The 12,096-nt window shown below is 37.2% G+C and overlaps 1 protein-coding gene across 1 annotated transcript in view; it reads right to left on the reverse strand.

The window, feature by feature from the left end:
• Positions 1–1,194: 1,194 nt before the first annotated feature.
• CDH7 (cadherin 7) overlaps positions 1,195–12,096 on the reverse strand; it is a 142,016-nt gene continuing 131,114 nt past the window's right edge. Inside the window, exon 12 of the mRNA XM_037805874.1 lies at positions 1,195–2,165. Within this exon, the coding sequence (XP_037661802.1) occupies positions 1,672–2,165 (494 nt within the window). The 3' untranslated portion in view covers positions 1,195–1,671. The remainder of the gene's footprint in view (positions 2,166–12,096) is intronic.

The following is a 12,096-nucleotide window of genomic DNA, read 5'->3' on the forward strand; positions in this document are numbered from 1 at the left end:
TTCATTTCGAAAGGTGAGCTGCGCATTTATAAGATTCCTATATAGTTTCTCTTTATGTAATCAACATACTGATACTCTGGTTTCAGTGTCTGCCTTTCAGAAAGAAGAACTTTTCAAAGACAAATTCTTTCATGGTGTCCACTGCCCACAGATTAGGAAACCCCAAAACAAACGCGTTGTAAAAGGAGAAGAAAGTAAGTTCATTCTTACTTGACTATATGCACAACAAACTAGTATTAATCTGGGAAAAATGATAGGTTGAAATAACATTTAAGCCATAAAAGTCTTCTTAATCTAAGACTTCAGTCTCAAATGCATACGTACGTGATCATTTGAATTTACCTTCCTCATTTGGCACATCTACAGCAGTAGAGAAATTATACCTTGCTTGGTTAATTCTTGAGGGACATGTCTGCATCAGAATTTTAAAATGGGTTTTGAAATTTTAAGATATAAAAGAAATTTCAGTCTTTTACTGAATAGGTTTACAACAAAAGAGTCTGTGGGGTAGGTGGGGAGAAACAAGTTAATGGAAGTCTTTGGAGCATGACATTGAAACTTGTGACCTTGAAAAATAAATCTTCCATCAAAGAAAATTTCAATTCTCTCAAGCCTTCTTTCTAAAATACAAAGTACAAATATTTTATTTCAATGTTTTGTACATTCTAATGGCTCAGAAGAACAACATATGTGTCCTTGTAGTTGTGTTCCTCTCTGAGTTGTAAACTGCAACAAGGCTCAATTGCTTTCCTATTATTTCTCCATTTCCATGCTTCATTTCCTTCATATAGCTCATACTGCAGAAAAATCAGCATGTTCTGACAAGTTTGACACTATGAGGCAGTAAGATGGACCTGCATTTAGTAGATCAGAGCTCCAAAATAAATATAACACCATGTGTCAAACAAAAAAAAAATGAAGATATATTCTCCTGTACAAATCAGAAGAGATAATTAAAAAAAAAAAATCAACGAATAGACAGCAACTTTTTCATACCTACTGAAGCATTTCAAAACGAATGCACACTTTAAGAATAATTTTCCTTTTTCTTATTTGGAACACTTCATAATTTATTTGCTAAATCATGGTTTATGTGGCCTTAAACCAAGTTTTATTGGCTTGTATTGGAGGAACTTTATTTGGGGAAGATTTTCTAAGAATTTATATATTCCTAAATAAAATATATTTGTCAACCAATAGCAATAAAATCCTGCTGGATTCTATAATCTAGCAAGCTAAAAGCATCACTGTAAATTAAATTTGTTCCTAGTTTTGATATGCAAGACGTTCCATGACTTCTCAATGGCACATCACGTTTTATTCCTCTCGCTGGTGATATCATGAAGGTAGGACAGGGTGTCCTTGGCTCTGTGGTGACAAGGATGCTACTTACTCATAGAGATCAGGTGCCTTTGCAGGTATATGAGAGTTGCTATCTATTCACAAACCACTGAGCATTTCTTTGTATCAAATGCTCAGTCTGTGGTCAGTGCAGTCCCTCAGGTAAGTCTAATGAAGATCCGCTTCACCAAGGCAGAAACCTAAACAGAAATGGAGAAATATATACAGCCATTTTTCTCCAGCAAGTGGAGTTCTTATTTTCTGTGAGTAGTTGAGTGTTTTTTTTGCTTTCACCTTTTCTTCAGTACATTTCCAACTAAGGTCCCAAGGCTATGAGTACAAACTCTCCTGGCCATTGCCATACATGTCTGCAAGTCGTTTAAAACGAGGTCCCCAGTCACTCAGGTAGTCATAATTCTGATCAGAGTTTGAGCTGATGGAATCTAGAGAGCTGAGTGACTCAGCTACTGAGCCGTTCCCTTCAAATGCGTATGTCTGCAAAGAATCATAAGGAGGAGCACAGGGATCAACGTCAGCTTCTTTCAGTCTTTCCCAAATAAATTCCCTAAAAATGACGTTATCCGGGATGCTTTTGAAAGTTGGGCGACTCAAGAACTGAATTTCCGGGGTCACATCCCTGCGCGTCTTGGTATCTCTGATGACGTTGAGGTTTCTCAGGGCGGCCATGTCAAAAGCTTCTGTGTCTTCTTCGCCGCCGCCCTCGTCGTCATACCTGACGATGTTTTCTCTGATATCCCTCTCCTCGTCAAAAATGAGGGGCTCTTTTTTCCGTCTTCTCATGGTGACAATCAGAAGGATCAACACTGAAACAACAAAGGCAGCAAAGGGAAAGTGTCAGTCAAGCTCCTGATGGACCCCCCGGCATGCTGGAATCAGGTCTACACTGTTCCAGAAAGGAAAATGAATTGGTCACCTACTTGGGCGGGAAGTCACAGCAGTAGATGATTCAAGATTGCAAAGATGGCTTTAAAATAGAACAATTTTATACACCAAGGAAGCCTTTTCCATACCTGTTCAGAATTCCTGTCTCACTCTTTAATGTACCCTCCAAAGGATTTGATAGCACAAATTGAAAGATCAGTTCAGGATAAGTACACGAATTTCAAAGCCATGAGCCACAAAGAATGTTGTGAATGCTTAATTGCTCGAAAGGCAGAGTTACAGTCATAAAAGTTTTGTGTCTAATTTAACAAGCACAATCTCAGAAGGAAATGGATTGCAGCAGTTAGGCAGGTTCTTTGAAGAAATGCCTCATCCTTTTCTGTGAAACTCGGCTGTTAAATAAAATCCAGCTCATCAAGCCATTTATAAAGATTAAAAGCTCATCTATAGTATATCAAGTCTTTAGGCATTATACCATGCAAGAGAATACAGGTTTGACACTCTTAGCATCAGGCAAAGATAAGATTAAAAAAAAATTCAAACATCCCCTTTAATGTTAGGAATTTTCTTCTAATGTCAAACTAATAATTAAAACTGTGAAACACATGGTTGCACTGGAAAGCAAAGGAGGACAACTACATTGACTTCAGCTGAATATTCTGTGTATTTTTAGTAAGTACACACTAAGAAAGAGGCTGTTCTGGTTGTAATTGAAAGTTACCTGAATTGGGAACACATTACATTTATGGCCCCTTGAATACCCATTAAAGTGACGGAAAAGAGGTGTTCTTGAATTTTAGAATTCTAAAATATGTAAAGTAGTGAATTATGTTTAATTCTTTGTCTACAAATAAAATGTCTTCTAAAATTTTTATCACATCAACTTGATTGTATCTGAAAGGTCTAAAAAGTCCAAACCATATAACTAAGTGAATTGTTTTGGGGGGGGTATATTACCCTCAGCAGCTTTTTAAATATACGGCTTGAAAAAAACAATGTGTTTATATTTAAAGTTTCTCCAAGTTTTTACTTTGGCATTAGGAATACATTTGAAAAATGCAAATATACAAGGAGGACATTAACATACATTCAAAATTGTCAAACTAAACACTTAATTTAAAAGAAAATGAACTGATTATCTTTAATGAAAATTATTTCCTTAAGTAATTGTCTGCTGTTCTGCTTTTCGATCCTCATTAGGAATGCAACTGAAAAAGACATTTTTATTGGAGCTTTGGGAATAGTTGTGAAACCAATTGTTTATCATGGTGTTTTCCTTTCCCATTTGGCCATGATGTATTATTTACCTCATATGCCTTGCTGACCTCTTCTGGCTTCCTCTCATGGTAACGTATAGGCCTTATCACTTTTCTGCCCTGATCACTACAAGCAGATGTTCGTAACTGGATTCACCATAATGGTAGGTGTGTAGCTTCAATGTCATTTACTTCTCTCCTGTTCCTGTAAGTAGGCTGGTACTCACTTCCCTTCCTGCTAAGTGGCTCCACTACTCTTCTCCCTTCTGTTTCCTGCAGTACTTGTTACAGAGAATTTGCACTCGCCCCACTCCAGGGCCTGCAGTTTAGGATGTCACTGCCGGAATGTTGCAACAGAAGAGGTGCAGCTTTGTTGTCAAGGTCTTAGATACAAGTCCAGTTTTTCCACATAATAGCTGTGGGATCTTGGGTAAGTAACTTTACCTATCTGAGCCTAACTATATGTGATAATGATAGCTAACTTCAGTGTGCCCTAGGGAGGGTTAAAGATGTAAAGAGATTAGGGAACAATATAAGGACAGTTAGCAGAATTCCAGGTTCTTGGAAGTGTGTCATTTTCATTGTCATCCTCTGGCCTATCAAGAACATTAATTAAAAACTCCACCAAGAGACCAGCAGGAAGCATAATGCTTTTCCTTCAGTCATGAAAAACAAAGAATACAAGTGGCTAACAAGCAAAGTAGGTGTACCAAATATTACAGCTAAGCACGTGCACTAAAGAATAAATGGAAGAAGGAAAAGGTGGAAGGGTGAGAAATAAAGTTCTGCACCTGAGACCTATCATTTACCCTCACAACAATTCTTGGGGTAGGTATTCTCCCATTTGACAGTTTTCTCAGACATGTGGAACAACCTGTCTATAGTCAACACAGCTAGATGAAATAACTAGCAGCATACTCCATGCCCTCTCCAGGACAAAGCATGAGTTTAGCACTTCCATAGAAGGTGAGAGAAAAACAAAACCTGCGGTGATAAGAATGAGAGCTCAAGTAACAATTGTCCATTCAAAGAAAGCACACATGGATAAGTTTTAAGACTTATGAATGAATAAAATAATAATTTTAGATTCATAAGCAACTTAAGTTTCTGAAACTTATCCCTTCATTCCCAAAAAGAAAATTTAACTTAAATTGGGACCCCAAAAGATTCTTAATTCTCTATCCTACTCTGACTTCTTAGTGAGAGGTGAGACCAGAAACCTCTGTTACAAACAGTGGAGAGCAAAACTGGGAGGAGGGTGTGTCCAGCTGAGTGCAAAAGGACGTAAGGAATGGATTAGTATGAGAGTAAGTGAGAGTATGAAGTGGGTAAGAGTTATGGAATAATTAGCTGCTCTTTTAATTTAAATCTCTAAGTAGAAAAAATTCTACTCAATTCTCTTGTCTTCATGTTATAATTACAAGGAGTGTGTGTGTGTATATAAATTATTTCCTCGATTCCATTGAAATGTGTTTTCATGCTACTACAAACTTTCCTTCTGATGCAGAAGTACAGTCTTCCAGAAGCTTAGACATGAGGGCACCCACAGTGTGTCAGCCCATAAGACGATACACAGGGAGGATATGAATATCTTATGGATTTTGCCTTATTTCCCAATCTTGCACAAAGGTAAAAAAAGTGTGAAGTGCTTTAGAAGGTTAGACAATTTAACATTTCAATGACCTGGGAGAAAATTAATTTCTAACTACCTGAGCATGTGTGGAAAATAAATTTTAACCTTTCAATATAACAAGTATTAACTGCACTTCAGGGCTGATGGGGATAATCCCTGTATGAAAAAGAATATTTTCTGCCTAAGTAAGCACAAGATTATATATTTGAAAAGGTTTTTACCATATGTCTTCTCTGTCATATTGGATATATTTCTGTGTGGAGATAGAAGAAAAGATTAATGTCTAGTTGAAGTCTAGGCACGTGTCTCTATATTGTACAGGTTTGTTAGTGAATTTGTATATTTATTTGACAGATATATATTGACCACTTATTATATGTACTAGGTATGAAAAAAATAATATTTCCCATAAAAGCAGACATAATACATTTCCTTGTGGAGCTTCCAACTAAATGAGACATTAACTGAATAATAAAGGAAATAAATGTAAAAGGAGAATTGTGAAAGGTATTCCAGAAGAGGGAAATGTGATCACAGGAAGACATTTATCAGGGGAAACAGATTCAGAGGAGGCGGGCAGGGAAGACTGAACTTCCTGTGGCTGAGGCGGGGCTGGGGGGGGGGCGGTGATAAGGAAGGACATTCTTAGTACACTGAAGAGTGTGACCAAAGGCTCTGCAGCCAACGTGTCTGGAGAGCAAGTAACAAGGTAGAAGATAAGGCTGGAGATGGAGGCACAAGCACAAGTCAGACCCTACAGGCCTAAGAATAAAAGCATTTTAAGCAATGCATGCTATGATCAGATTTGTCTTTCATCAAAAAAAATCACTGTGACTGGACTAAAGAGAGGAGGCAAGGAAGAGAGGAAATGTTAGAATGCTATTGCAGCAGTAAAAGTGCACGCTGACCTAAATTTCTGCTTTTAGAATTCAGTTTCATAACATGCAATCCAACACTTACTGGGTAGGAAATAGTGCTGTGTCCTGTAAAAAAAAAAAAATCATGAATAAGAGAGGGTTCCTACAACCAAGCAACCTAAAACTGTACAGGCGACATATACACAGGAAAATACAGTACAAATTATAATGCAGTTCACTGTTAGAAGACACAGACACGCAGACCAGAATAGCACTGTTCTCCCCAAATGGGCAGGAATAATACAAAGCGAAAAGAGAGAAAAAGATAGAAACAGAAAACATGCACCAAAGTATAAATCATTGGGCACCTTTATTCTCAACTTCACTGAGGTCCGTGGCAGATACAAATCTAGACAGTTAATCTCGAGGATGAGCCTCACTGGCTCACCTTTAAAGTATGCCAGGCCTAGCATCCTAACTAACTTCCTTGGAACTAATCCATAGCATTATCAGTCTCTACAATTACAAAGCCCTTCACTCCAATAAACTTGAATTATTGAGAGTCAATTCTTAAATATGGCAGATGCTTTAGACTTGACCTAGATTTGCTCAAAAGGTACCTGAAGGGTACTTCTCAGCTGTTCTTGAGTTTAGCACATCACTGTCTTCGCAAATCCCCACTTCGGATGTTCTATGCCTGTAAATGTCAGAAGACTCAATATCCAGATTTGGTACCCAGAACTAGGCAAAATCCTATGATGTGAACTGATCACTAATATTGGTAGCACTGCTAAACAAGGCTACTTATATTAGAGAGGAAGGATTTTTCTTAATTTATTATTTTTGCACATATATAAATGTTGAGTCTGACATTCATTTAAAATCACTTGGTCTCTTTTTGTGAGCTACAATCAAGGCAAACTTTTTTTTTTTTTTTTTTTAAATCAAAAAGACTCTCTGTATATCCCTTATAAATATCACTTTCCTAAATTTAACCCATTGTTTAGAGATTACCATCACAGCTTTAAAGTCTGAATTTCATTTGATTTAACAGTATATTTTACTGAGCACTAAACCTCTAAGCCCTATAAAGGAAGTGATTATTTTTTCCGCACTGACGTATCTCAGACATACAGAACAATACTTGGAAGTGACTATGCACTCAAATATTTATTAAGTAAATTAATAAAGACCCTGTGAGTAGAGCTATGCAGACAGTTCTAGACATTAAGATTCTCAATATTTTTATAGGAAAAATATGCAATTAACTAAAATACAAGTAATAAATTGTATAGCAATATAAAATATGCTATGGGGGAGTGATTTATTTCTGGCCAGAACATTCAGAGAAAGTCTCATTGAAGGGATAACATTTGAGCTAGGAGCCTTCACCAAAGAACAGCTTTTCAACACACTATCTTCTCTATGAACACTAAGAATTAATCATAAAATCGAATTCTGCTTTGGCCAGCATGGTAGCCATCAGCCACAAGTGGCTACTGAGCACATCTCAATTTAGACTGGCCATAAGTATAAAACGTGATTTTTGAAGACCTAATTTTTAAAAATAATGTAAAATATCACATGAATATCATTTTATTGATTACACATTAAAATGGCAGCTGTTTGGATACACCAGGCTAAATAAAATATATTAACATTTATTTCATTTGTTTCTTTTTACTTTTTCTAATGAGGCACTAGAATATCTACCATTCCACACGTGGCTCATAGTTTATTTCTTTTGGACAGCAAAAGTTCAGAAATATTGGAAAATTCTTAATTGATTACTGTAATTATAACTGTATCTGTAACTGAAAAATTGCCTATTCTAAATGAAAAAGCTGCTAGCACAATCTGTATACAATTTCAATAATTTACTAAAAATTTATTTGTACACCGTTTATTTCAATTCATTGAAATTTATCTAATTTCAACAATTTATTGAAATTTATTGATATGGATAATTATGAATTATCCATATCAATATGCAAGTGGAATTTAGTCTTCAATACTTCTCTCTTTTTAACTCTTTACTACTCTTTGATCCCATTTGGCTTATATAAAAATCTGAAAATATGTTTTCTCTTTTGGCACTAATTAAGTTTCAATAATTTTCTTTTAATCTTGAATTGAGTTTGCATTTTGGTGGCTTCAGATCAGAAACAACATTACAAAGACACCTTCAAACTCCTTTTGATGTCAATTTCAAACCCCCACCACTGTCCCCAACCTCATAACTCTACCAGGACACCTCATGCTCATTAAAAGACAGAGAGGGCACCATACTGCCATTTCCCAATCGATAATCAATTGTAAAAGTAGCCTACTCCATATTTCCACTTTTTTTTCTTATCATGTTTGCTACAAAACCAGAACAATCTATCTTTTTTTCCATGTTACTCTCCCGAAAATAAGGTTACGAATGACCTGGAAAGCCCTCAAAGCCAATGGGTGCTTTTTGGCCCTTCATCTAGAACTTCAACCAGGAAACACAGTATAGTAAGATGTACTGAACAAATGCAATAGAATAATAAGGGGTCTTTTGCTGTGCCAGTTTTTTTTTAAAGACTTACGCTTTCTTCATTTTAAGCCTCTCAAATCAGGGTTTGTTTTGGAGCTTATCTTCTCTGAACGGCACATATCCTAAGCTTTCCTCAGGTTCTCCAGTTGTGTCCTTGGCTTCCTCCCTTTTCGCCCATCATTCTTCCTAGGTGAGATCACCGAAACCCCAGGATTCAGTGACCTCCTATATATGGTGACTGCTGATGACCCTCATATCTGAATATTCCATCCATCTCTCTGGGTGATTGGATCATATTTACAAATGACTACATACAATTTTTAATAATAAAGAGATACGAGGTTCTCAGCATATTGTTAATGCCCAATAAATGGTACTTATTATCACAACTTTCTGCCCAAGTCTCTCACTCATAATCATTAAAAGCTTCCAGCTATAAACTCACTAGCTTTCGACTGATCTGTTTTATCTCTTGTGCTCTTTTCTCAATCAAGTGAATACCCAAACTCAAAATTTCCAGGCCATCCTTGACTCCAATTTCTTTACTTCCTGCTCATCTTCACCTCCTGCTTATCCCATAACCCAACCAATTCCTATATATTGTAATGTCTGGAATGCCCCTCAAACCCCTTTCTTATATCCACTGGTCCTGCCAGTTAAGGCCCTCATCTGCACTGAATCCCTGCCTCAGTGTCCTACTCTCCAAAATGGGGAAAATAATAGTACTTACCCGGTAGGGACTACCTCTTAGTAATTTTATGACAATTAACTGACTTCATGTTTTTTAAGTGCTTAAATATTGCTACTGAGAGAGCACACCATCTGTTTTTAGTAAAAAATAAGCTATATACGGTGAACTTCTACAATAAAGTACCACAAATCCAGTTCCTATTCCATTGGGCCTTGCTAAAATTTGAGTCGTATAATAGCATACAGAAAAAAAACAACAAAACATAAATTTTGCCATGTACTCGTGATTTTTATGATCCTAATTCATTTAGTAAATTATTGGCCATCTACTTCATTCTACCTATTGGCTACAGAATAATGAAAAGAGAGATACTGATTCTATCCTTGAGGGGGTTAAAATTTGTGGCAAAGGCAGTGAAATAATTATTAAAGTGCAAATGTGATTAGTTAAGGTCCTGGAGATGAAATCCTCCTATGCTTTAGGGTAGGCCTCAATCCAATGACTGCTGACTTTATAAGAGAAAGGAGAGGGAGATTTGGACTTAGAGACACCAAGGGGAGACATAAAGAAGAAGGTCGTGTAAAGACACACAGGGAAGAAGGTCCCATTCATTAAAAATGGTTTGCCTCCTACAAGTCTTATACTAGGTGAATATATTGGTTAATATTGGTTAGAGAACATACTGGTTATATATTGGCTAAAAAGAATAAGAAACCAGTTCTCAAGATAATTTTACTTCTGAGCAAAGGAAACATATATTTACAAACTGTGATAAGCACTACAAAGGAAATAAACAGGTATTATGACAGAGTACAATGGTTATGAGGGGTAACCTAATTTAACCATGGGGTGACTCCTGCCTAAGGAGGTAACAATGAAGCTGAGCCTCAAAGCTGAAGGGATGCAGGAAGAATGATGCAAGAAAAGAATGACATATTTGAAACTAATGGAAAAAAGGCCATGTGGCTCTTCTGGCTGGGTGGGCTCAGAGAGAGCCTGGGATCTTAAGGAGTGTGTGCACCACAATAAGCCTGGCGTGGTGGGCCATGGGAAGCATGTGGATTTTAGGTAAGAACATTTGATGCTTCTGAAATGCTGTAAGCAAAAGAATAAAATGATTAATATATTAAAAAGTCTAATGACAGGGAAAAGACGGGGGTACCTGTGCAATCTGATTGTGATCAAAAGATGTCATCAGGGACATCTATGTTAAGATCTGAAGGATGAGAAAAAGTTGCTTTGTCTTTTGTCTGGATCTGGGTGCTGTGGATTCAGGGATATATATGGAATAAGGTGGGAGATGGCCAAAATTTGAAACTGAACTTATTGACTTGTCTGACTTACAGTCACAAAAATTAAATAAAAAATTGTAATTGATGCATTCCAAGTAGGTAATTGAGATAACACAGATAATTAACTACTGCATTTTAACAAGGTTTTTAGCTGAATTTTAAGAACCCAGTATCCTTGAAATATCTACTATCTTTAGTCATATATTCTGATTTTTTCTTGAATGCTTATATAGTTTCAGGACAATCAACCTGAAAATATAATTTAAATACTTTTAACCTGTGCCATATTGGTTTTCCAGAAAAACTGAGGAGAGAGGCTGGACCCAAAAAAGATTCTAAAACTACAGAACTTAAGGAAATGGAAAAATCAGGGACCAATGGAGAGCCTACTTATAGATAATGACAAAACAATCCAATGCACGTTTCCACTGATCTCCATCCAAGTCCTTCAGGGATTCATTCGGCAGACATGCACTGAATGCCCTCTGTGTGTGCGGTCAGAATTGTACAGGGTACTATGTATATAATGATAAAGTAATGCTCAGTCCCTAGCTCCCAAAGCAGGAGGCACTGCAGGGACAGACGAGGAGACAGACTAATGAAACAGACCAGTCGACGATGATGGCTCATGCTCCAAGACGGTTAAACACACAATGTTACAGGGCCCTTAAGAGCTGCACCCAACTTGGACAGAGAAACCAAAGAGGTGAGTCTTGACTACAAAAAGGAGGTAGCCACTCACAAATTCTGGGGTGAGGCGTTCCAGGCAGAAGGAACAGAGCCTGTAAGAGCAGGTAAGGCAAAGCCAGGATGCAGCTGAGAAACAGCGACTCATTTAACTTTTGCTAAAATAAGCTGTGTGAGTGGAGAGAGAGGAGGCTGGAGTGGAAGGGAATGGATGGTCAGAGAGAGTCTGTGGTTTGGGTCTATAGACAAGGGGAAGCCATGGAAGCCTTATTTAAGTTGGGGTGTGTCACAATCATATCTGCTTTTAAAAAGCTCACTGTCAGCTGTGCTAGTTGATTCGATCTGACAGAGACGGGCAGGGAAATCAGTCAGGAGGCAATGGCAATAATTCTGGAGGGAAAAGATGGGCCCTGGACAAAAGCAGTTCTCAAGGGAGAGAAAGGAATGGATTCAAACATCAACAAAGTAAAACCAAGAGTACTTGGGGACTGACTGGCTCTGAGGGATCAGAGAAAGAGCAAAGGCTGATGGAATCCACTCAAAAAACTAGAAAAGTAAGGACTAAATTAGTATAAGATACAGGAATGTAAGGAATTGTTCAGCATTTGATATGTCTATTCAGATTTCTAGTTAGAGTTGTCTAATAGAAAGCTGAATATACACGTCTAGATCATCTGAGAAAGATCTGACACACCAGAAACACTGATTTGCAAATCACCTGCATAAAGGAGACACTTCTTCAAGGTCTTGAGACAGCGAAAGGCTTGAGTTACAACTGAAATTGATCCTTTCCTTCCTCAAAACAACTATCACTAAGTTCTAGTCCTTTAAATGTAAGAAATGTAAGAGTTAGAATGATTTTGTTTGAGTCTCAAGGTAGACAAAAAATTGACCGAGGTACAATGGCTATTT

The sequence above is a fragment of the Choloepus didactylus genome, chromosome 16 (genome assembly GCF_015220235.1).
Source record: "Choloepus didactylus isolate mChoDid1 chromosome 16, mChoDid1.pri, whole genome shotgun sequence".
NCBI lineage: Eukaryota > Metazoa > Chordata > Mammalia > Pilosa > Megalonychidae > Choloepus > Choloepus didactylus.